The 26288-nt window shown below is 40.8% G+C and overlaps 1 protein-coding gene and 1 long non-coding RNA gene across 3 annotated transcripts; one reads left to right on the top strand and one right to left on the bottom strand.

The window, feature by feature from the left end:
* Positions 1-2485: 2485 nt before the first annotated feature.
* Positions 2486-26288, bottom strand: LOC102119524 (disintegrin and metalloproteinase domain-containing protein 21). 2 transcript variants are annotated; one of them, XM_005561657.5, is made up of 2 exons: positions 26215-26288; positions 2486-5516 (listed from the first exon to the last, which is right to left on the bottom strand). In XM_005561657.5, the coding sequence occupies exon 2, from the start codon at positions 5363-5365 to the stop codon at positions 3197-3199; it is 2169 nt and encodes a 722-aa protein (XP_005561714.3). In that variant the 5' UTR covers positions 5366-5516; positions 26215-26288; the 3' UTR covers positions 2486-3196. The 2 variants fall into 2 exon arrangements, with proteins under 2 accessions (XP_005561714.3, XP_065405037.1); XM_065548965.2 differs by lacking the exon at positions 26215-26288 and adding an exon at positions 6633-6804.
* On the top strand, positions 3448-11028 carry LOC141407300 (uncharacterized). The gene is made up of 2 exons (XR_012415911.1): positions 3448-3561; positions 8937-11028. It is a non-coding gene; the product is annotated as an uncharacterized lncRNA (long non-coding RNA).

Raw genomic sequence — 26288 nt, 5'->3', positions numbered from 1 at the left:
CGTTGTTTTCTTTTCATGGAAGCCATACTTTGTCATGCGTCCATGCTCTGGACTTGACCCACCAGGCACTTGCATCAGCAGGAATGAAAATAAGTTCAGATAATTTTGTATAATCTAGATGCTGATATACCAGCAATCAGATGGCTTAGTTCACGTGGCCAGGGTTTGGAAAACTCGTGCAAAGTGATGTTAGTTCTGTGCCTAAACTGTTAAGAAAACAGTAAAGGTTAATAACAATAAGACACAGTTTGAAAGAAAGTCCATAGTGGAGGATCAGAGGGAGAACTGAATAGACTGAGATAGTCTCCAGTCAGCTTTTTCAATAAGTGCTCAAAGAACAAAGAGGACTTTGTGAAGAAAAGAAAAGGGTTTTGGGTTTTTTTTGTTTGTTTGTTTGGGTTTGTTTGTTTTTGTTTTTTTGTTTGTTTGTTTTTTGAAGGTAGAGAGAACCAGTTCCTGTTATACTAACAATGTACACCCTGTCTTGGATCCCAACACCACATAGAAGTCCCATGAGGACTGGGGAAACTACCATGCTCATTCACACAACATCTCTCATTGGTCCAGAGTTGCTTTCAGATGATTTAACTCCTTCTTGTTTCCAGCTTCCTCCATGAGTGCACTGAGCACACCCCCGTAAAGCAGAAAGCCATTAGTGTGTATAGGACTTGTCATCCATGCTACAGACAGCCTCAAGGTTCAGCCTAAGAGGATACAGGCAGGTACCACCAGCATCTGCTGTACCAGACTTTCCAGCCCCAAATACGTTTACTTTTACTCTCATTTCCCTAGGATTGTATTTTCCAAGTAAACCATTTAGATTTAATCCTTGCCTCAGCATATGTTTTCTAAGGAACCTGGGTACAGTAGATGCTGAAAGCCCACCCTACATCTTCTCGTCCCACTTGAGTTCACTTGCAGCCACAGTAGACAATCTCCATGCTCTGAGAGTTTACCACTTCACGTGCTTATATCTCAGATATTCTTTTCCTTACAGCTTTCTCCTGAACCATGGAGTATTAATCAAAGTTGTGTTTCACATGACTTCTCAGAAAGCGCACAGGGATGGCTCCAGTTGTACACAGAGAAAATCTATTCATTAGTCTACCCTGTTTTGTGCTTCCCCAGAAAAGTAACTCCACTTAAATCCTGTCTCTGGGTCTGCTTTTTGGGCAATCCCAATTAAAACAGGAGGTAAGACTCTATGTTTGTTATAAACAGGTGAATTCTACCCACCAATCCTGGTATAATTGACTGATATAGCGCTAATTAACTCAGTGAATATAAAATAACTATGCAGCTTTTCTTAAAATAAGAATATTGCAAAGTGCACTGCTTCTTGTAAAAATTAAAAGTAAAAAAAGGTGACTCTAACAAATTAACTTTAAAATACAATACAGGATCCCAATTTACCAGCAAAGCAGTGATAAAGGATTTATTCTATGAAGTGTATCAGGACAACAGGCTACCCATTTGGAAAAGTATACGATTAGATACCTATCTCATTCCTTATAGCAAAATAAATTCCACAATTAAGCATAAAAGATGAAACCAACATAATCCCAGAAACAATGGATTATTTCAAAGTAATCTCAAGCAGAAATACAAAACTCAGCAAATATAAAAGAACATTAGGCTGACAAATTTTACTTTAATCAACTTCAATGGTTTTTTACCATAAAGCCTTTCAACAAAGAATCAATAAACTGGAGCAGCTATCTTTTGTCTCCATATGGATGTGTACACTTACAACATGTGGAACTTTCTCTGATTTGACCAGATTGTATTATTGGTTCACTCCTCCCTCCGTGTGGCTCCAGTAGCTGTCCTCTGCTTCTTTTTGCTAACACATTGTTGGACCCTCTCCATCTCTATTCCTAGAGGGCATCAAACCATAAAGGGGTGACCACAAAGTGACAGGGCACACAAGTGGAACACTTACCATTTCATAAGGAATGCTTCTATGAAGATATAACATTTAACCTCTATTGAGAGAAAATAGGAGTTTTCCAGGGCAAGGGAGTAGGGGCAGGGTGGTAAACAGCATTTTGGGAATTGGAGATTTCATGTACAGAGAATATGCAGAGAATGACACAGCCAAATATATTGAAACATGAAATAGAAGATGCAAAGTTGGCAACGCATAATGAAAAATGATATGCAAAAGGTATTTTGACTCAATTTACAGAGTGCCATTCAGAAGTTAACTGATCAATACAAAGGGTATCTGACTCATTCTGTGTTTTCAAGAGACAGGCTTTCCAAAAACATGGAGAATAGACAGAGGAGAAGATACATTGGGGGAAGAAAAGACCAGCAAAATGCGTCAGGTACAAACAGCAGCATTTTAAATATTCAAAGTTTAATTTTGAGCAACAGCTCCAGTAGTTTATAAAAGAGGATCAGAATGACATCCCAAGGTATCAAAATATTATTTTTACTTTTCATAATTTCATGTATTTAATACTCCATTCAGATTCATGACTTCATTTAAGTATTTATTGAGTAGTAAGCACTGTGCAGTGTTCCAGCTATTGAGGATACAATGGTGAGCAAAACAGATGAAAACAATCCCGCCGTCATGGAGATTATATTTTGGTATGTGAAGCAAGCAAATGATCCAAAAGGATATCCAAACTGCCAAATTAAGACAAAAAGCTAGGAAGCACACAGGGAGCAAAATCAGGAAATTTCATCAGATAACAATTTCTTTATACTTAACAAAAATTCACTTATTTCTCTCTTTTGGTTACCAAATAAAAGAAGTTGGGGGGGACAAATATTATTATCACCCCTACACCTTTTCAGATTTTGAAGCAGAACATCAGAAAAGGTAAGTAATTTTCCCACATTGATAAATGTCAGTAGAGAGGTAAGCCTCACCCCTGGACTCTCTGATGCAGACACATCTCATGCCTTTCCCATAAGTCATCTCTGTGCACAAGAAACACAACAAGGACTAAAGGGAGGGAAGGAATGTAGCTTTATTTGCTGCTTAAAACAATGAACAATAGATAGAAACATGTTAAGAATAACTTGAACTTAATGACAATGTTTGTGGTTCTGACGTAAGGGAAGATCTTTGCAGCTTTCTGGAAATGGTCAGAAATATGCTGTTTCAGGGATGTACTACCATTTCTACTGCCAAGAGACTAAACTGTAATAATGCATGGAATATTAAATTAGAGACATTTTCTTAACCTGATGAATGAGCCTTAGTTTCTTTGGGACCAGAACACTGTTGCAGATACATAAGAAGCCCAACAGTAAACAGGAAAATCAAAACAGACAAAGAAGGAATCACAATCAGTGGCAAAAATCCTCTTTTCTTTGCAGATGCTGGGCCACTGTCAACACTACCCCCATAGCCTCTGTGCAGGCAGTAGGGAGGGGACCACCCATAGCCACAGTGGCAGTGATGTTGGTTATTGCAGATCCCCTTCATATTGCAGGTCTCAGGAAGGCAGACGTGTGACAAGACAGACAGACTGACACACTTCTTGTGGATGCAGATCTTTCCTGGGCCACACACAGTACCATCTTTCACGTCACCAATGTCAGGTATGTTCATCCTTAAATGATAGTCAATACCCCAGCAGGTGACGCCATTGATACGAGTGTGCTGCAAAGTAAAATGATCTTGGAGAAGAGGAATGTCTCTCACATTCTCACATTGAACTCTCCCACAAAAGACATCAGAGATATGACATTTTAGGTATGTTGTGCCATTTATACCACAGTGACCAAAACGGTTTCCCTGAGAGTTGATTTCTTTATAGCAATTCTGAGATGCACTTTTTGCATCTTCACCAAAAATCTCCCTGCAATGCTGGTCATGGTTATTACATCTCTTTTGATAGCAGTAGGCACTGTCACTACAGGGGAACCCGTCCTGCACATATCTATCTTCTGGACACTGATGGGATGTTCCATTGCACCATTCTGGGAGGTCACATTCATTGACCTCTTGTCTACAGAGTTCCCCTGATGGCATGAACTTGCAGTCTTTGCAACAAAGCCCAAAAGCACAGGCAGCCCCAGGCCTTAAAGTACAGTTCAACAGACAACAGGCATCTTGTTCACACTGCTGTATGGATCCACAGTCACACTGCTCTTCTCTTTCAACCACACCATTCCCACAGCGCTTTAGCATAAAGATTTCCCCCAATCTTGGAGGATTATGCAGACATGATCCCTGGTTTAAAGTGGTCTTCATAAAATCAGCATAACTGCAATTGGTGAATTTCTCTGCTGGCACTCTAAAAGTATTCATGATGCAACCTCTTTCCCCACAAAAACAGAATTCTTCATCATGCTGCATACCCAAAATATGACCTAACTCATGGGCCACAGTGTTGGCAAAAAGAGACCAGGTATCTCCTTGAAAATTATCAACTCCACAATCAATAGGTGGACGACATATTCCTGCAATGTAGGCTAGACCAAGTATACTTATAAGTGAATTTTTTATGAACATATGTGCAGCATCATGCTGTAGTTGGGAAAGACTGATTTGTTTCCATTGAGAGAAATCGTTCAGGACCTGTTCTATGCTTGTCATTGGGAAAACATTTCCTTGATTCCAAATTTCAATTCCAGTCAAAATTACATAACTACCTAACTGTTTATACATGGAATCCACTATGTTGACAACAAGAAATACATCCTCTTGTACCTTTGAGATGTTGCTTTGAGAGTAAATGAAGAAATCATGGTTCACCACAACAACTAGCTCCAGAAACCATGCATGGGTCCACCAGTCACCAGCAGATTTTGGTTCCAGAGCTGAGTTTTCAGCCTCTTCAAATCCCAACTGTTGGCGTGCTACTTCCTTCTCTGTTAAGCCACATCTCATAGCTGAGAATTGTGTCTCATTACTGTTTATCTTATAAACCAGGTGTTCAAATGTGGCAGAGTGCCTGATGGGTTCAATTTCATAAGTGAGGCCATTTATTTGTAATACCCCTCGAAAGCCCCCAAAACAAGCACTGAACACAGCCAGAGACTCAGGGACCCCCTCCACGTAACCATGATAGTAACAGTCATCTGGGATGAAGGGCTGATCCTCCAGGAGGGCATGCTCATCTGTGTAGGTGAACACTGGGAGGTGTCTAGAAACCAAGAGCTTCTTGACCCTCATGTGAACAACGTGTCTCTTTCCCCCAAGCCGCAGACTATAGGAGAGCCATCCAGGAGCCTTTGCACTTCTGCCCCTGCTGATCACCTTCAAGGGGATCACCACTTCTGGGGAAGTGAAATGCTGGGAGGGCCCAGCCTGACAGTAGCCAGAAATGGACAAAAACACCCCAAGCCAGAGCAGCAGAAGAGCGACCCTGATGTACACTAGTGTCCCATCCACTGCCATTATGAAGTTGTCGTCATGGAGCCATCTGTCCAGAGCAGAAGAGGACAAAGTGTGAGGCACTTCTGGTCTGGCTCCTCCCTCTAAGCTGCTCAGGATGCAGGGCTGACCCTATGGATCTGTGTCCTGGCAGAGTTAGATCAGAACTGCAGTGCTGGAAGTAAAAATAAAAATATGGGTTGGAAAGGTGATAAGTAAGGAAATCAGGAGAGAAAAAGAATGGAGTGGTGAAAAACTGGTTTATGAATCAAGAAAATGCATTGGATTTGCTTTTAGTAAATAAGGGTGGGAAGTTAGGGGGTACAGAAAAGACAACATTGGCCACATGGTGATAATAGTTGAAGTTGGAAGACGGGTACGTAAATAGTTATCTCAGTCTTTACAGGCAGTATGAAAATGTCCATAATAAAAAGTAAAAGCAAAAGTAAAGAAACTTAAGAGTAGGGTGACTCTATATCTCAATTTGTCCAAGATAATATTAGTTTATACCTGTTGCCCTTGCAATAACTATTGATAGTGTCTCCTTTGACTGTCCAAACTGGAAACATCAAAAACAATCACAATTCTGTGTCAAGTTGCATCAGTCTTATGATTTACTTTAGTTTCTTCATCTCAAAGTTATTTACTAGTCCTCATTGTATTCACCTTTACTCATAACTTCATTAGACTGAAAGATTCTTGACTGCATGGTTTATGATTTTCTTTCATTTTAGTATCCTCTGTAATGCCTCATAGAGCTCTATGTACAATGAAAAGTGGAAAGAGGGAGGAGGAATTGTGAAATGTCTTGGATTGTAAGTGAATGCTACTAAAATGTATTCATATTGTAGTATAATTTTTAGAAAAGAAAAAAAAATTCAGGAAACATTGACGTGATTTAAGGTAAGGAGAGAATAATGTTGTTCTCTCCAGTTAGCCATAGGAGAAACCCAAAGACAAAAGCAAAAGCTTTCAGAAGAGAAAATGAGAATCTGTGCAGTTTAAAGGTCTTGGGAAAAGGAACTCTTGTCTTATTAGGGCAAAACCGTTGGAGAGTCTGGCATTTTAGGATTGCCAGGGAAGAGTCCCAATGTTTGCTCAAATATATTTACCAAGAGTTTTTGAAAGTAGGGAATTTCTGCACCTGTCATACAGTCTGGCTGGCAATACTTATCTATTTCTTTTTCTATTTATTAAACAAGTCTTTATGTGTTTGGAGCATATAAAGTGCAGGACATTGTTCTAGATATTAGAGAAAGAAAATCAAAATACAGAGCATTAAATAAATTACCAATTTAGTGTAGAAACTTGTGGCAGGAGCAAGAATAAGCTTCAGGAGGTCTATAATATTGTATTCGATATTTTATATATTTCATGACTTTTTTTTTTTTTGCTGAGGAGAGTGTCCGTCCATATATTTCATCATAGTCTCAAATGACTGTCAAAAGTGAGGCTAATAAGCACTGAGCATGTGTAGAAACAAACAAAAAACAGATAATTATAATATAATATGATCAAAACCAGATAACAAAGTTTATGCTTCAGGGATCCTCATTGTACAGACCTCTATAAAGACCCTGTAAGGGGCTCAGCAATGGACTTTATGAAAGTCATATAATTATAAGTAATCAAAATTAGTCACTATACAAGAAAAATCTCAAACACCCTGAAATATTACATTGCACACATAAAAGACTTAATAAAGGTTTTCTAAAATTTGACAATAGTAAATTTAATTATTTATCTCATTACCAAGAACAAGCTGTGAAGCTGAATTTTCTTTTCTAAATTATTAATAATACAAACTAAATTTCTATTAAACATACTAAGGAAAGGCAAATGCCTTTCAGTTCTTGCTATAGAAATTATAACAAAATAATTCTCTTAAGGGAGGCAATTAAATAAGAAGCAATTTGAAAACTGTAGGGAAAAGGTATTATGGAAGTGAGTCAGGAAGTTGATTAGTATAAATATGAGGGGATTAAATTTTGTGATGTTTATGGCGTTTTCAACCTTTTAATATTTATAATTTGTTGTGGCTTCTTTCCTATGCTAAATAGATCCTCATTTTCATACTTATTTTCTGCAATTGTAACTTGGTATTGTTTTTCTCAAAGTGGGCCCTCATCTTGTAGGTGCATCAGGCCCAAAAACTTAATTTCATCTCTGACTGTGATCAATGTATTGATGAAGGTAGGTGCCATTTCTTATAAGAACAAAAAGGAAAAGCATTTAAATCAAGCTAATCTAAGAAGACTTACATAGAAGATATACAAATGAACATGCCTGACGCAACACCAATCATCTCCTGGATTTTGAATCCATTTCTAATCAATGCTTTCTTTGCCCTGATTCAAGTTTCCTTATATTCTCTTCTTATAACTTCCCTTGTGCTTTCCAGAGTCTTCCTTTAAAGACAAAAGGAGGGAGAGAAAGAGAGAGAAAGAGCGAGAGAGAGAATGAACCAACTCCATCCTGAACCTCTTCACAGAAAGCTCCCTACATCTACTTACCTTATTAAACCTGAGGTTTAATAGAATTTACTGCTTGCCTAATGGCTTCCTCTTGAGAAACCCCATCCTCAGAAATCACATGTACCACAAGGTCCAGAGTTCCTGTTCTCCACAGCCCACAACATCAACGCCAAATCATTTATCCTGCAATATCAGACTACACTATTTTTCAGATGTCTCTTCAACCACCCTTATCACACTTGGACAAAACTGAAAGGCTCTGGCCCCTAACTAATAAAATTATTTTCCACCATAAATCCTACCCTCATCTTAAAGTACTATTAGCAAGTATTTGAAAACAACCCATCTGAAAACAAGACAGGGTTTTTTTAAGTTTTTTTTTTTTTAACCTCTTCAATTCATCTTCAGTGTAATTCAGCCCACTCACTCATAGTCATAATGTATACCTTGTCAACACACAATTTCATATATCCTAAGCAATTTACCAACAATTTTAGTTCTCCCAGTTCTCCCCCTTACTTCTGCTATACCTGTTTCTCAAACTCAAAGAGAACCCACTTTTCTTTCATCGTCTCCCATTTCATTCAATGTTCTTGTCTTCCAATCCATTCGAGCTCTGCTACCAGTTTAATCCCTTCAAGCACTGTATGCCAAAATCTTTAACTCTCTAAAGTCCTAACTGTGACAGAGATTGTTGGGGGGTCGGGGATGGGCAGGAACTGCATTAAATCTTCACATACTTTCTCCACTCCTACATCAAAGACACCAATGCTACTCTGGAAAAAAAAAAAAAAATCCCAAAACCAATGTGTTTGTGAAAGGCTTAAAAAGAGAATATAGAAATCAAAACTGAAATGGCTTCTCCTGGATCCCCAGCCTAAGGAATAGAGATATAAAATCCAGTAGATATTTCAAAACTTTCTATGCCACATTGCTGTTTTCTTTATTCTCCTGGATATTGCATTCGCACCTCCTCAATATTCTGAGTTTCATCATTTATGTATAGTGCCAATAGCTGAAAATCCATTCTCATTGTCTCTCAATCACAGTAGAGTTAGTTAACCAAGTACCTTTTCTTTCTAATATAAAGTATTTAAGGTTTTTTTCTTTTCTTGTCCTAGATTGGCTATGTGGATGCTGGAAGATGGGGAAAACTTGTTTCAGTCTGAACATTATCCTTGCCATCAACTTGCCTAAAGAGGTTGGATTCATCTGGGCGGTTTTCACTGTTGCAAGTTAGGCACCTTATTCCATGAGGTGCAAGTAGCATGGAAGAGAAAAGCAAAGTTCATAGACAAAACTTCAAAGAACAAAGATCTCTGAATTGGGAGGAAATTCTAACTGCCAGATTTGTTCTCGGTATTTCTCTTGATATGTTTTCTGCTTATTATGGAGTGACAGTTGTTGTGGTTGGGAAGATTGAAAATGGGAAGCACTAATCAAAGATATAATGTTGTGGAAAGGACTGATAAGCTACACAAACTCGTATCATATTATTCTTTTTCTTGGAGCTCAGCATGAGAGCAGGCAATAACAGAATAACTTCAAAAATATCTGTAAGCCAGATTCATTGTCTTCATTCCTAGGGCTTACAGAGACCAAAGCTCCTGAAGTACCATCATTCTACCAGGGATACTGTGAGGTGGTCCCACTCTAAATCCATGTCCTCTAACATCAGTGGACTGTCCAGTGAGCTAACAGCCCACTTATTCATGTTTGATAAACTCTTCCTTTCCCCACAGCTGTTTCAAATTCATCAAGACCCCTCTCTACCCATCTTCCCTCTTATTCCAATGCCCTAATGCACTATTTTCCTATCTGTCTGTCACTAGTATCTGTCCCATTAGAGTCATGGAAGTAATTCAGCTGGTTATAGCCTGCAGTTGTTTTCCTTAAGGGAATAGAACAGAAATATCAGAAGGCATCCCTAGAAGATCCTTAGCAACTCTTGAACACACAGTGCCAAATATTTGGGTTTAAGTGTGTGGAAGGCCACAATGTCACAATATAAAATGGATTTCTTTCTCTGGAGTATGAGATAGATATATATACCAAATTCAAAGACAAAATGGTTTCTAGGCCTTTCACCATCGGAATCCACCTACGTCTACCTCTTCTCTACCTCACTCCCTCTCTAGTCTCATTAGCCCCTCATAGTTCCAGATCATCTCTCCCACCTACTTGAGGACTGTTTCTATCAATTTTCCCTACTCTCAACTGCATCTTCATCTTCTACTACTTTTTCTATTCCTTACTGGCAATTTGGGTGACTACCTCATCCTGATTTTCCCAGGACAGTCCTGGTTTTAAAACTGAAAGTCCTGCACCCAGCAATCCCCTCAGTCCCAACCCAACTGGAATAGTTCATCACCCTACCTACACCCATGCTCAAGTCACTCATATCTTTACAAATGAAAACAAAACAAAAATTCAGAGACTTCACAGCATCCAGTGGACTACTCTGGATACCAAATTATGCATAGAACCAAACTTGATGACTTACCATCAGAAGAAACAGTAGTTTCCATGGCCATTTCTGTGTAGATGGTTTATACCACCCTTTATCAATGGTTTGTAGCTGAGGCCACAGAGCAAAGGGAAACATAAGCCCTCTCCCTTTTGTCTCTCAGGTGACTAAATTCTAGATTTAGCTACTTAGCAACAAGGAACTTTCAATTCTACAGAAATAATAATAGACTCTCAAGAATATCTTGCTCTCATCCTGCTATTTCTATACTCATTTCCAAATTCAATCCAGTTGGAATTGGGTTGTCTCCTCACCTCCAGTCTATGAACCCTGACAGCACAGGTTTGTAATTTTGCTCATGCCATTGCATTGGTCTAGACTGTCTAATCACTTTTCCCATTGAACTGAATTACGGTAACTTTCTAGGGCAAGATCAAATTCCACTTCCATTATCAAATCTTTCCTAAATAATCCAGAAAACATTAACATCCTGTAACTCTCTTTATAACTATAATATGCAATACATTTTTGTGTGACAAAATTTATATCCTTGCTATTTTCTGTTTTATACGTGAGTTTTAAAAATTGCATCTCCTATTAGACTATAATGTTTTGGAGAAAAATATGCTCAAAATGGTTGGTGGAGAATTTATGGTATAGTGTTTGTTAAAATATATAATCAATAAGGTGAGTTCAATATATAAAAACTACACAGGATAAGGACTAATTTAATAAAATATTAACTCTAACTTTGGGAGTTTCTGTTTTAGATTCTTGTCAACTCTTAATTTACCTGGTAGAATCAGAGCCTCATGAGATAACCATCAATTAGAAGCAGTTTTAATTACAGTCCCCTTCCACTTCCTGCTGGAAAAGATTCTACTATTTATGCTGGTTTCTTTAGAAATCTGACGAGGTTCCTTTTTATAAACTGTTTTGCTCATACAGGCAAAACTGGAGACACCTCTGCCTTAGGAGGGATAGATACAAAGAGGTTTGTCTTCCGCTGGACTCAGTGGATAACCTCTGCTTTTATACCAGACATCACTTACAATTAAGTATACATAGCCCCAAAAAATGAGAGTAGAGGAAATCACATACATTCAGTCATGGAAAAAGCTTAGTAGCAAGCCAGTAGCACTAGTAAGCAGAGCAAAGAAACCCTATGCAGGGAGAAAGATAAGTGAGGAAGAATAGAATTCCTGCTTCAACAAATAGTAACCTGCAAGATCTACAGGTGGGAAAAGAATGAAAGCTTCTGAAAGCAGCTTGGCTTGATCTCTCTAGCTGTAAGAAGGAATAACATTTATTTCTTCTTCTTCTTCTTCTTTTTTTTTTTTGACAGGGTCTTACTCTGTCACCCAGGCTGAAGTGCAGCTGTTTTTTTTTTTTGTTTGTATCTTTTATAGAGATAGGATTTCTCCATGTTGGTCAGGCTGGTCTCAAACTCCTGGGCTCAAGTGATCTGGCTTCCCAAAGTGCTAGGATTACAGGCACCCGGACAACATTTATTTCTTTGTAGAATCAGCACTAAGAACTTCTGGTTCCAGAAAAGATAGAATAGACACATTTCTTCCTATTACTCCTAGTAAGTACAGTAAGTCCTCAATGTCATGAATAGGTTCTTGGAAACTGCAACTTTAGGTGAAACAATGTACAGTAGGTACTGAAATAACATTGTTTTGTCCAATGTGTTTCATTACAACACTGATGAGACAAATAAAAATTTGTTTTGTTATATGTTACTTTGCATTGTTAAAGTCACAGTTTCTGAGAACCTGTTGCTGATGTGAGGACTTATTGTGCAAGTAAAAACACTGTATTTTAAATAGAAAACAAACATAAGAAGGTTAAGAAAGGTAGAGAAAATCATGCAGAGAAGCTACCTACCCTGGGAGCTAAGGAATAATATGGTGGTGAATCCGTGAGTTTTCTTTTAACCTCAAGCAATCTGGAGAAGTATGTAACATTTTAATGCCAATAGACATACAACAAAAAGATAAGCATTTTGAGATAGCCATCATGAACTGCTTCAATGAGCAATTACAAATACGACTAAAATGAAAAAAATAGAAACTTGGAGCAAAAAATGAGAAAGTCTCAGGAAAGAAATATAAAATATAAAAATGAAAATAATAGAAATTTTAGAACTGAAAAGTACAATAACCAAATCCAAACTCACTGGACGACTCGACAGCAGGACAGAGAATAGAGAAAAAAATCAGCAAACTTGAACATAGAGAAATAGTTAATACCAAATGTTTTGTTAGATTTATACCTAAGTATGTCATTTTTTAGGAGGTGTTAATATAAACGGTTACATTCCAAAGAGATCAAATCAGATCTGTACAAAATTGTTTATTGTGGGATAATGTGTACTACCAAAGCTTTGTGTACAATTCTAATTCCATCATTAGAAAGCTATGAAGTAAACAGCAATGCTTCTACATCATGAATAATATGCAGTCATAAATGAAAAAGGATTATCTCTTTACATTAATATTCAATGATTTCCAGGGTCAGTAAGTTTAAAAAACAAGATTAAGAGAAGTATATGTGGCACAGTACATTTTGTGTAAGGAAGGAGAAAAAGGAGAATTCTGAGAAGATGACAATGATGAGACTTGGATCCGTCTATTAGGAAAGATAGAGCTGATAGATGCAGGAGGCAGATAAGGGAAACTGCCCATGGTCTTGCCTGAGCAGGCTCACAATGAACTGGGGGCCCGTATATTCACTGGAAGAATGGGGTGGAGCCATCAGGAATTTACATCTTATGCTGGGGGAGGGGCCCAGCCTCTTCAGCTTGTGTGAAGTGGCCTGGTCTTCAATCTGTGAGGTGGTAGCATGTTGGCGGGACCCCTTCTTTCTTTGCTGAGCTTTGTTTTTGCCTAAGAGATCTACCCTCCTCATCCTTCAATTTGTCCAAGTGCCTAATTTTTCCTGGTTGTGAGACAGAAACCTGGATTTCAGCTGAACTAAGGAGCAAAAAATCCTGCATCATTTGGTAGCCCGTAGAGGGACATGAGGAGGGGCGAGTAAAGTGCGGACCCAAAAATCTCTTTCCCTTTCATTTCTGAGCGTTTTTGTCCTCACACTTCTTCTGAGGGTAGAGGAAACTGCCCGGGCCCCAAAGCAGCCTCAGGGTCCCACACTCTGCACCAACAGCTGGCCAGCGTTCCTGTCACATACCCATGGAGTCTTCCCCTCCCCTGGCCAAGGGGTCTAGCTCGGTCCAAGCCCCAGGGAAGAAACAGCAATTAAAAGTTTCTCTCCCAGTTGAAGAAACTCATTTGCATAAGAATAAGAGGTTTCTTCCCCAGGCATCTTTTTCTTTTCTCCATTTTTCAGCAATTAACACAGCCCAGCATTTAGGTTATTTTTTCCTTTCTCTACCAGGTCAGAAGTTAACTTTTATGTGAAAGGCTTTTTTTTCCCCCCTTTCAGAAGATGTTTTACTAGATTGGGACCCCAATTCAAAGACACTCTTTTCTATCCCTTGTTGGAGAAGGACTCAAATCCACAGCTTCACCTTAGCATTCAGCTTATAAGGAGTCCATGCAATTCAACCCCCCAGAAACATTTTTTACCCAAACTCAATTCCAAGTTCAGGAACTCAAAGGCTACTGACAGCAGGGGAGATAGGGCATATGTGGGTAAGAGAAGATAATTCCACCCCCTAGACCCATCTGTTAACATGGGTGAAAGCTGCTTTGATACCCATGGGCGGTAACCTGTTGTGGTTGCCGGAACTCAGAAATATAAGGATGGAAGAAAGAAAGAGACATGCCTTGCTTTCTCTACCTGGGTATTCGCTAGGAAGAGAAGGGAACCAGGGACACATTGCTCCCCTCTTTCTAGATGAGTAGCCCTTCATCTTCAGTCTGTACCTCTTTGAATGCATCCTGAGTCCTGGGGCTCCTTTTAAAAAATGCCATATTTTTCCTTTTTCCTCCTCTGTTCACAGATGGATGCTTGTGTCCCCATGCTGCAGGACACTCCCCTCAGATGTAGCCTCCAAACTGGGAAAAGTTAACTTCCCAAGCCTTAAACTAGTTGTCTTGGGATTGAGCTCAGTGGGGAGGGAACACAGAAGCCTGACATGCTGGCAAAAGGGTAGGAGGGTTTTTTTTTTTAACCAGTTGAGCTTTTGCCCCCCCGCCCCCCTGTGCAAACTGGTAAAGGGAATGGTAAGCATCACTGTTTATATTCTCTGTAAAGTTTTAATTATGAAAAAGGATTCGGGAGGTTGGTCTTAAGCTGTAGCCAATCTGGTGTGCTTTGCATGCCTCTCTATATGGTTCTCTAAGAAAGAGAGGTACCTTAGGATGGGATGTAGGCCTAGGACTCCATAGGCCTTCTGCTCGAGCCAGCCTGGAAAACTGGTCAGTGGCAAACTTTGCTGAAGGCCTCCATCATATTTTACATACTTAGAAGCATGACCTGTAACCATGTGGCAGTGCTTTGTTTTAGCCTCTGCCATTTACAACGGTGGCCCAGGTTCAATCCTGGCTTAGGGAATGAGTCCTTTCTGGTTTGATACCTGTGTGACCTTTACCATTTGTTGATTCTCTTCCCTTCCATGAACCACCTTGAATTTTCCTTTCTGTGAGCACCTGGGAAGTTACGTTTCATAAAGTTCAAAAGCTAGAAATATTGACTCCTTGGCATGGCCAAAGTTGCATAATAAGGGATTTAAAAGGACTTTCTTAAAGAGTGTTCATCTTAACTAAAAGTGGATATCCAAGTTATAGGTATATTTAAAAGGCCTTTATGTTTTTCTCTTCTTGGATCTTGTTTTAGTGGAAAAAGTTTTTTTTCTCAGGTGAATTCTTTTTCTCCATTGTATCTTGCCACCCTTACGGCATGCATGAGAGGCCCTAAAATAATTTCTGATGGCCTGGGGCTTCTTGGGAAAAACAGAAAAGGTGCCACAGATTCCATTTTGGGAGAGACCCCTGTTTTCCTCATGGAGCCCTAGGAATTGGAGGCAGATGAATCCTTCTCAAAATCTGATTTTGTCTTTCAGCTATACCTGTTTTTTAGGCCCTAGAAACTGCATGCTTTCCTAGCCATGCTCTTAAAGGGACCACTCAGAGGTGAACAGTTCAACTAGGAGATTGCAGAACTGAAAATCTGATAACTACTGGATCTGCTTCTGCTTATCTGTGTGGTTATATAGGTGTAGTGTGTGATGTCTATTTTTAAAAAGAGCTCTAATTAATTGACTTAAAGAAGGATAAACACTAGGATCAAATATTTTTGAAGAAAAAATAAAAGCTATAATGCCTTTTAGTAAATGTGACTTTAATCATCAAGAAATAAAAAGAGACTTATGGATTCTGAACCCCCAAAATTTGAGACAGGTCTCAGTTAATTTAGAAAGTTTATCTTGCCATGGTTGAGGATGCAGCCATGAAACAGCCTCAGGAGGTCCTGAAGACATGTGCTTGGGGCGCAGCTTGGTTTTATACATTTTAGGGAGACATGAGACATCAATCAATATATGCACATCAGTTCCATCCAGAAAGGTGGAGACAACTCAAAGCAAGGCCCCCCCACTGGGGGCTTCCAGATCACAGGTAGGTGAGAGATAGATGGTTGCATTTTTTTTGAGTTTCTGATAAGTATTTTCAAAGGAGGCAATCAAAATATGCATCTATCTCTGTGACCACAGAGATGACTTTGAATAGAATGGGAGACAGATTTGCCCTCAGTGGTTCCCAGCTTGAGGGGGCCCAAGATATTTTCCTTTCACATTTCCCCCCTTTTCTTTTTAAAAATCTTTGGAGAAAGCATTTTACAAGGAAATGAGTCTCTGGTCTTGTTTCATGTGATCTCTCATGGTTAGGATGGCTTATTTCTAGATGTGTAGGTCACAATAGCTCATTTTTACCAGGCTGTAAAGTCTCATATCCTGTGAAGAGAAAATAGTGGTGTGATGGTTAGTATTGAGTGTGAACTTGATTGGATTGAAGGATACAAAGAATTGATCCTGGGTGTGTTTGTGAGGGTTTTGCCAAAGGAGATTAATGTTTGACTCAGTGGGCTGGGAAAGGCAGACCCACACTTAATCTGGGTGGGCACAATCTAATTAGCTGCCAGCCCAGCTAGAATATAAGCAGGCAGAAAATTGTGAAAAGAGAGACTGGCCTAGCCTCCATCCTCCTGTGCTGGATGCTTCCTGCCCTTGAATATCAGACTCCAAGTTCTTCAGTTCTACAACTTGGACTGGCTCTCCTTGCCCCTAGCCTGCTGATGACCTTGTGATCATGTGAGTTAATGAAGCAGAAAATGTAAAAAGAAAAATAAGTAAAGGGAAAAACAAGTACTCCTGTACTTGGCTGACTCACTCCAATGCCAACAATAGGCAGAGCCCTAGTGGGGCCTTGATAATACTATGTGAAAAGCCAGAGCCCAAAGGAATGAGCTCCAGAGACTCTCCCAACACCTCCCCAACCCAGAGCAAGGATAAGAAAAACAAGTTGTTCTTAACAGTTTTCCCCTTTGAAATTCTTTTCCTATACCATTATCCTTTGATCTGCTCCCACAATTATTTCTGCAAGTTTGCAAGGATTTTGTAAGTTCCTGTTTTCCAGCTGTGCAGTATGGCAATGGTCACAAGACATGCCTGAGTTGTAAAACCTGTCACTGTTTCATGAACTGCCTTTGTTCTGCTTCTGTAAGCTTGCTTATCCACCTTATGGGTTTCACGCCCTTTTCAGATGTATGTATAAAAGTCAAGTCCTGTCTTGTTTGGTGCAGCCTTTGGATATGAATCCACTGAGTCAGTGACCACCTAATAAAATCCTCCTGTTCCACCCATTGCTCTCTCTGGTCTCCTGATTCCCACAACATTTTGGCGAGCCGGGCAGGAGTGGAGACGACAGGTTTGCTGTCTCCTTTGCCTGTGGGTCTAGGGCCCCAGGCTGGGGGAGACCCGTGACCTCATGTGCCACTGGGGGATCTCAAACCCGGAGAAGGAAGCAGCTCTCCCACGACTTGGGGCCCCTCCCTGACAGCGCAACGGAACCTAAGGGGCTACAGGACAATTCCAGGGACAGCGCACTATAGGAGCATGGTAAGGTTTGGGCCTGAGGCAGGACCCATCCCATAAGGATGGAAGGGGAGCCTGGTGACCACCTCCTGGGGTGTACCTAGTGCTCCGACGCAGGATGCGAGAGTGGCTCTCTAATTAGGAAGAAACCTACACCCCAACCAGGAAAGAGGAACTGGGAGCGGGAAAGTGTGTGAATGCGTGTGAAAGAGGCGGTTTCAAAAGGAACCTATGTGGGGAGTGAAGTGTGTGGGGCTGCAGGTTTCTTAGCATAGACCATACGCCCCAAGTGAAGTGTGGGACTGACCAGTACTAGTGGCAAACTTCTTTCAGGGCTACCACATATGGCTTATGGAAGCACCCCACAATTTAGTAAGTGTGGGGTCCGGGTCTGGGGTTTATACAAACCTTCCGATGCTAAGCTAAGTGGCATCTGAAATACTCCCATGAGGGGGATGGTCTAATTAGTCTGAAGTGAAAGTAAAAGAGTGAGTGAATTGTGCAATAATTGGGAGGAAATGGGAGGGAAGTTGTCAAAACCCACCCCATTAGAATGTATGTTAAAGAACTTCAGGAAAGGTTATGCAGGAGATTATGGGATCAAGTTGACCCCCAAGAGGTTGAGAACTCTCTGTGTAATAGAGCGGCCCTTTTTTAGTGTCAGATGGCTGGCCGAAGGAACTATAGATAGGGAAACAATTGGCTGTATATTTAAGGTGTTCACTGGGATTGGAGGACAGCCAGGGCATCCAGACCAATCTCCTAACATTGACTCATGGCTAAATATAGTCCAAATTTGACCTGCATGGCTGCAGCCCTGCTTGGCAGCTTATTGCAAAATGCTGGTAGCTCAAGCCGAGCCTAAGATAAAAAAAGAAAATCAGTTTTGCTGTCAGCTACAGAGACAAAGGGAAAGCAACAGGAAAAACCAGTATTGCAGGAATCACCAGAGGAGATAGAAATTCCTCCTCCACATACCCCAATCTACTCCCCTTTACCAAGGTTGGGCCCTGAGCAGCCAGACTCAGATGACGATATGCCCAGGCTACACCCCAAAGGGAGAAATCTGAGCCCTCATCCCAGGAGGTCAAGAAGGAAGTTCACGATGATCAAGCAGGCCGCCTTTGATCTGGCCACACCAGAACTTTGCAGACACCCCACTGAGAAACCCGGGGATCCATCTATTATGATAAACAGGGCCAGGTCCAAAGGGGGCAATGAACTTCATTTACCAGCCATCTGACACAACGTAGCACACCATGAAAGTTCCATAGAGACCAGGAGTTGTGTAATACATATACACAATGGAGTACTATTTTCCTTATCCATTCGTCTGTTGAGGGACACTAGGTTGCTTCCAAATGTTGGCTATTATGAATAGTGCTACAATAAACACAGGAGTGCAGACATCTCTGATATACTGATTTCATTTCCTTTGGCTAAATACCTACCAGTGGGATTAGTGGATTTTTTTGGTAACTTACCTTCAGTTTGTTGAAGAACCTCCAAACTCTTCTCCATAGTGGTTGTACTAATTTACAATCATGCCAACAGTGTACAAGGGTTCCCTTTCCTCCATATCCTCGCCAGGATTTGTTATTGCCTGTCTTTTGGATAAAAGCTATTTTAGGCCGGGCGCGGTGGCTCAAGCCTGTAATCCCAGCACTTTGGGAGGCCGAGACAGGCGGATCACGAGGTCAGGAGATCGAGACCATCCTGGCTAACATGGTGAAACCCCGTCTCTACTAAAAAAATACAAAAAACTAGCTGGGTGAGGTGGCGGGCGCCTGTAGTCCCAGCTACACGGGAGGCTGAGGCAGGAGAACAGTGTAAACCTGGGAGGCGGAGCTTGCAGTGAGCCGAGATTGCGCCACTGCACTCCAGCCTGGGCAACAGAGCGAGACTCCGTCTCAAAAAAAAAAAAAAAAAAAAAAAAAAAAAAGGGCCAGGCGCGGTGGCTCAAGCCTGTAATCCCAGCACTTTGGGAGGCCGAGACGGGCGGATCACGAGGTCAGGAGATCGAGACCATCCTGGCTAACATGGTGAAACCCTGTCTCTACTAAAAAAATACAAAAACTAGCTGGGCGAGGTGTCGGGCGCCTGTAGTCCCAGCTACTCGGGAGGCTGAGGCAGGAGAATGGCGTGAACTCGGGAGGCGGAGCTTGCAGTGAGCTGAGATCCGGCCACTGCACTCCAGCCTGGGTGACAGAGCGAGACTCCGTCTCAAAAAAAAAAAAAAAAAGCTATTTTAACTGGGATAAAAAGATATCTTATTACAGTTTCGATTTGCTGATGACTGATGATGTTGAGCATCTTTTCATATACCTGTTTGCCATTAGTATGTCGTCTTTTGAGAAAGGTCTATTCAGATATTTTGCCCATTTTTAAAATAGAAATATTAGATTTTTTCCCTATAGAGTTGTTTTGAGCTCCTTACATATTCTGGTTATTAATCCTTTGTCATATGAGTGGTTTGAAAATATTTTCTTCCATTCTGTGGGTTGTCTCTTCATTTTGTTGATAGTTTCCTTTGCTTTGCAAAAGGTTTTTAACTTGATGTGATCCCGTTTTTCCATTTTTGCTTTGATTGCCTGTGCTTTTGGGGTATGACTCAAGAAGTTTTTGCCCCAAGCAGTGTCCTGTAGAGTTTCCCCCAATATTTTCTTGTAGTAGTTTCACAGTTTGAGGTCCTAGATGTAAGTCTTTACTCCATTTTTAAAATTTTTATATATGTTGAGAGATAGAGGGTCTACTTTCATTCTTCTGCATATGGACATCCAGTTTTCCTAGCACCATTTATTGATGAGACTGTCTTTTCTCCAATGTATGTTCTTGGCACCTTTGTCAAAAAATTAGTCCTTTGTAGATATATGGGTTTACTTCTGGGTTTTCTCTTCCATTCCACTGGTGTATGTGACTCATTTTGAGCACATCAGCAATGTCAGTGAGAACAGCTGAGAGGAATTCAGGCAGTAGAACTAGTACACTAGTGACTGCAGCAGGTGATGAGATAGCAAATGACAACTGCAGTGTGACATTTAGCAAGTGACTGAGTTTAAGTTTCATCATCACTAAAATTCATTCATTCATTCAAAGCCTATTATAAGGCCAGACATGATGGCTTATACCCATAATCCCAGCCCTTTGCGGGAGCTGAGGCAGGAGGATTGCCTGAGGCCAGGAGTTTTAGATCGGCCTGGGCAATGCAGCAAGACCCTATTGCTACAAAAAATAATTTAAAAAAATAAACAAAAAGAAAGCCAAGTTTGTGTTGGCAACTCTTATAGGTACTGGAGATAAAGCAGTGAACAAGAAGCAGTGGGGCAGATGGCACAGCAAATGCAAAGATCTAAACTGAATCAAATGTATTTGTTTGAGAAACAAGAAAGTTCAGTGTAGATGTAATGAATGAGGGAAGGGGGTTATGGTAGTAGATGAGTTAGGGAGCTTGACAAAGGCAGATTATCTGGTCTTAGAGGCAATGTTAAGGATATTGATTTTTTCCTACATGAGATGGAAATGACTGAAAGATTTAGATTGGGGCATGATGTGATCTGATTTACATCTTTGTAAGATTGCTCCAGTTGAGGGAAGAACAGATGGGAGGTATCGAGTGAGCAGCAGAAAAAACTTTCAGAAAGAACAGTAGAAGTAGTGGCAGTACATACTCATGGTTTGTAATAAGCTGGTAGTATCAGAGATGGTCAGATAGACTGTATTTCATACATAGCAACAACTATACTTTTGATGGGTTGAATGTAGAATGCAAGGGAAAGAAAGGAATCAAAAGCTGTTCTTAAGATATTCATGTGAACTGAGTAAACTGAGTTCCTCAAGGAAGGGGAACAGCTAAGGGAGGTATCAGTTTAGGGGTATAAGGGTTAGGAATTCTCATTTCATCATAATTTAAGATGCTTGCTAGGCATCTAAATTTTGAGATGTCAGGTAGACAACTGGGTTACACAAGACTGAAGTTCAGTGAAGAGACATGACAGCTGGCATATTAATGGCATTACAGCCAGGGGTCTGAATTAGACTTCTTATAAAGATAGCATACATATACAGAAGAATAAAGAGTACCAATCAAAAAGGAGAATAGAAGATAAAATAATTGTAAATGCTTTGTGGATACCTGCTGTCATCAATAGCTGGGGTTAGCAGTGCAACTTTCTGCAAGAACTTGAAAATTAAAGCAATAATACTGCTATCAGGTCTAAACTTTAAAGTCAACATGTAATGGGCCAGAGCAGAGATATGCAATGCCAAAGGCTGTGACTTCCCTGGAATCTGTGCTATGGGCTGTGTTGTATGCCTGCAAAATTCATCTGCTGAAGTACCTCAGAATGTAACCATATTTGGAGAAAAGGTCTTTAAAGAGGTAAGTTAAAATGTGGTCCTTAGGGTGGGCCCTAAACTAATATGAATGGTGTCCTTATAAGAAGAGGATATTTGGAAACAGACATGTGTGCACACAGAGGAAAGACCATGTGAAGACAGAGGTAGAAGATGGCCATCTGCAAGCCAAGGAGAGAAGCCTCTGAGGAAACCAACTCTACCAGCACCCTGATCTTGGACTTCCAGATTCCACAGCTGTGAAAAAATAAATTTCCATTGTTTAAATTACACAGTCTCTAGTATTAGTTACAGTAACACTAACAAACTAATATCATCTGATTAAATGTAATAATAATACAATAAAGAAAAAAGTTTGTCAATCAGAAAGGAGTTTCATCAGCTAAGGAAGCATAGAAAAAATAAAATATGCAGGAATTTGAAACTAAATAGGTAAGGGCAAAAAGTTGGAACAAATGCTATGTCAAAGGAGAGGTGGATAAGTCTCAAATACAAACATATTCATGAGTTGGTCATCAAAGAGGCTGATAGAGTAAAATACTGAAGTAGGGGGGGACTGAAGCAGACAAGAGAGATTAGAAAGACAAAGTGAATATATGACAGGAAGTATGCAAAAATAGAGCAAGGTGTGATTAAGGTGAGGCGAGGTTTCCACTAATTTTGTGAATGATAGATTGAAGTTGCCACTTCATTCCATATTTTTTACATAACTCAAGGTCATAAACAGAAAGGTTAGTTCAGACAGAAAGTGTCACTTCTTGTGTCAGAGACTACCAATGGCATCCCAATATCCATTCTCCCATTTTCAGTTGATAGTAATAACCTTGATTTTTATGGTTGGCACATTTCCATCCCTGAGATTACAAGAAGTCTGTGACATTTCCAGGAGGTCTTCTTTGCCTTTCCTTCATTACCTTCCTGAAATGTAGATATGATGAAGTTCCAAATCCATTTTAAGCATCTTGGACCATGAAGTAGAGGCTACACTCCAGGGGCGAGCCACTGCGCCCGGCCTGATTCCATAATTTTTCTCAGTTGTTTCCTCTGAGTAGAATCTCATTTTCTCTGTCATTTGCTTTCCTACATATTAAAGCTCCCTCATTGTTTTTTTTTTTAAATTTATTTACTTTTATTATTATTAGTAGTATTAGTATTATTTTTTTGAGATAGAGTCTCATTCTGTCACCCAGGCTGGAGTGCAGTGGTGTGATCTGGGCTCACGGCAAGCTCCGCCTCCCGGGTTCACGCCATTCTCCTGCCTCAACCTCCCGAGTAGCTGGAACTACAGGCGCCTGCCACCTCACCCGGCTAGTTTTTTGTATTTTTTTTTTTTTAGTAGAGATGGGGTTTCACCGTGTTAGCCAGGATGGTCTCGATCTCCTGACCTTGTGATCCGCCCGTCTCGGCCTCCCAAAGTGCTGGGATTACAGGCTTGAGCCACCGCACCTGGCCTACTTTTATCATTTTTTAATAGAGATGGGGTCTTGCTCTGTTACCGAGGCTAGAGTGCAGTGCTTCAATCATACCTCACTGCAGCCTCAAACCCCTGAGTTCAAATGATCCTCCTGCCTCAGCCTCTAGAGTAACTGGGACTACAAGCATATCACCATGCCCATGCCCAGCTAGCTTCCTTGTTCTTCCGTTGTTACTGGAAAGGGATCCTGGTCCAGACCCCAACAGAGGGTTCTTTAAACTTATGCAAGAAAGAATTTAGGGCAAGTCCATAGAGTAAAGTGAAAGCAAGTTTACAAAGAAAGTAAAGGAATAAAGAATGGCTACTCCATAGGCAGAGCAGCCCCGAGGGCCGCTGGTTTGCTACTTTTATGGTTATTTCTTGATTATATGCTAAACGAGGGGTGGATTATTCATGAGTTTTAGGGGAAATGGGTGGGCTATTCCTGGAACTGAGGGTTCCTCCCCTTTTCAGACCATATAGGGTAACTTCCTGATGTTGCCATGGCATTTGTAAACTGTCATGGCACTGGTAGGGGTGTCTTTTAGCATGCTAATGCATTATAATTAGCATATGATGAGCAGTGAGGATGACCAGAGGCCACTTTAATCGCCATCTTGGTTTTGGTGGGTTTTGGCTGGCTTCTTTACCACATTCTTTTATTAGCAAGGTCTTTGTGACCTGTACCTTGTGCTGACCTATCTCATCCTGTGACTTAGAATGCCTAACCTCCTGGGGATGCAGCCCAGTAGGTCTCAGCCTTATTTTACCCAGCCCCTATTCAAGATGGAGTCGCTCCAGTTCAAAAGCCTCTGACACCATTATTCCCATACTTCTACTAGGGAATAAAGGCAATTTACACACCCCATCTCTCACTCTACTTACTACCAGTATTTCCTCAACTTGTTTAGGATACTTTTTTCTTTCACTGCCCTACGTATTTCATTTGAAGCTGTGTGCCCAGATGAAAAGGACAATTTTCCCAGGTACTGAGAGGTGATTCTCCCACCCCCACCCCCACAGTGGTCTAAAAGAAACCCTGTGTTTTTTTTCCTTACAAATCTCCTCATTGATGACTTCTTGATTTTTCCCCATTTCTATTTTTCCCCATTTCTATCTTTTCTCTCTTGGCATTCCAATGTCATTTATTTTATTTTCTTTCTTTATTTTTTGAGATGGAGTCTCGCTCTGACACCCAGTCTGGAGTGCAGTGGCACGATCTCTGCTCACTGCAACCTCTGCCTTCTGAGTTCAAGTGATTCTCCTGCTTCAGCCTCCCATGTAGCTGGGACCACAGGCCCGCACCACCACACCTGGCTAATTTTTTTGCATTTTTAGTAGAGATGGGGTTTCACCATGTTGGCCAGGCTGCTCTCGAACTCCTGGCCTCAAGTGATCCGCCCACCTCAGCCTCCCAAAGTGCTGGGATTATAGGTGTGAGTCACGGCACCCAGCCCCCAATGTCATTTATTTATATTTTACTTTTTTAATTTATCATTCTCTGCCTTTTATAATGATAATTTTATTCACTCATCCAACCAACATATAAAGAGCTACTATCAATCCCATTTTAAGATGGGGAAACAGAGTTCAGAGATGTAGGATTCCTTGGTCAAAGACAGACAAGTTTAAGGGAATGGAATGGAAACTTGAGCCCAGGTTGTAAGTCATAATCTGTGTTATTTCCACTGCCCCATCTTTTTTTTTGGAGACGAAGTTTTGGTCTTGTTGCCCAGGCTGGAGCACAATGGCACAATCTCAGCTCACTGCAACCTCCACCACCGGGGTTCAAGCAATTCTCCTGCCTCAGCCACCCTAGTAGCTGGGATTATAGGCGCCCGCCACCACGCCTAGCTAATTTTTTGTATATTTAGTAGAGACGGGGTTTCACCATGTTGACCAGGCTGGTCTTGAACTTCTGACCTCAGGTGATCCACCCACCTCAGCCTCCCAAAGTGCTGGGATTACAGGCGTGAACCACTGCGCCCAGCCTCCACTATTCCATCTTTACTTCTCTCAGAGTGAGCAAACAAGAGGCCTTCCTGCCGAATCTGCCCCTATCTCCTTCTGTTTGGTAAACATAGTTGCTGCTGCTTTGGTTTTTTACTATAAATTTGAATGTCTTTATATTGGCCTTGCACTTTCTACTCCTCTAAGATCCCCACCAATCGCTGTGGTCTAACTCCAGGTTGCTTCACAAGGTTGTCACCTTCCTGGTTCTTTAGGCTTTTGTGTTTTTGACCCCTGAAGTTTCATTCAAGTTCAGTTTGGAATATCTCATTCCAAAAGTCAGGAAGACTGGCCTAAAGTTATACCTAAGTCGTGAGTTAACCTTATTGTAAGAGTTAAAACATTAAAAAGACTGAATTTTCCCAGTTGCCAAAAGGATGAGCCATTCCCCTAGTCCCCTTTCTTAAAAAATTTTCTTGAGCAAATTCTAATTATAATCCGTGTGTGTGTGTGCGTGTGTGTGTGTGTGTGTGTGTGTGTGTAACTTTTTAAAAGCTAAATAAGCCTCTTGTCAGATAGAACCCAGGAATCTTTTTCTTCAGGTCCCGGGAGCCAACTCCTTGAAATGTAACTATCAAGGTAGACAGTGCCCCTATGATCCACGCTCGCGGGAGTTACCCTAAGCGACTTGCTCCAAGCCGTAAGTACCTGTTTGTCACAGAGATAACGTTTTATTTTTCCTTTGGATAAAGGCAATTAACCAACACAGACGGCCACTCCAACGGTGAACTACCAAAAATTGAATATCAAACCATGTTAACTCGTCTTACTTGAGAACGTGCGTGTGCTTTAGCTACATAAAAGGTGATATTGTTGTCTCTCTTTGCAATCTCATTAGTGGATTGCCTGTGACACTCATTCCGGTCTGGTTCGATGTTTACAGAATAATACAACTTTTTTTTCTTTTCTAAATTTGTGGAGATTTTCTAGGATGGCAGGGGATTTTTTAAAAAATTTTTTTCTCGACAATATCAATTTATTTAGGTCCCTTACTTTTACTAGCCACCCCCTTCCCACCTCCTTCCAATGGCAAATTAGAATAACTTGCCCCTTGCTCACCTCATGCGTGGCCTTGGGAACTGGTGAGAAACTGCAATCCGTTGGCGGCAGGAACCACGATTCCCAGCATTCCC

This window comes from Macaca fascicularis, chromosome 7, assembly GCF_037993035.2.
Source record: "Macaca fascicularis isolate 582-1 chromosome 7, T2T-MFA8v1.1".
Lineage (NCBI taxonomy): Eukaryota > Metazoa > Chordata > Mammalia > Primates > Cercopithecidae > Macaca > Macaca fascicularis.
The sequence above is the reverse complement of the archived record's forward strand: the minus strand, read 5'-3'. Positions and strand labels throughout refer to the sequence as shown.

Bases quoted from the DNA above. Each gene is read 5' to 3' on its own strand.
- LOC102119524 (XM_005561657.5), bottom strand. From the start codon at position 5,365: ATGGCAGTGGATGGGACACTAGTGTACATCAGGGTCGCTCTTCTGCTG.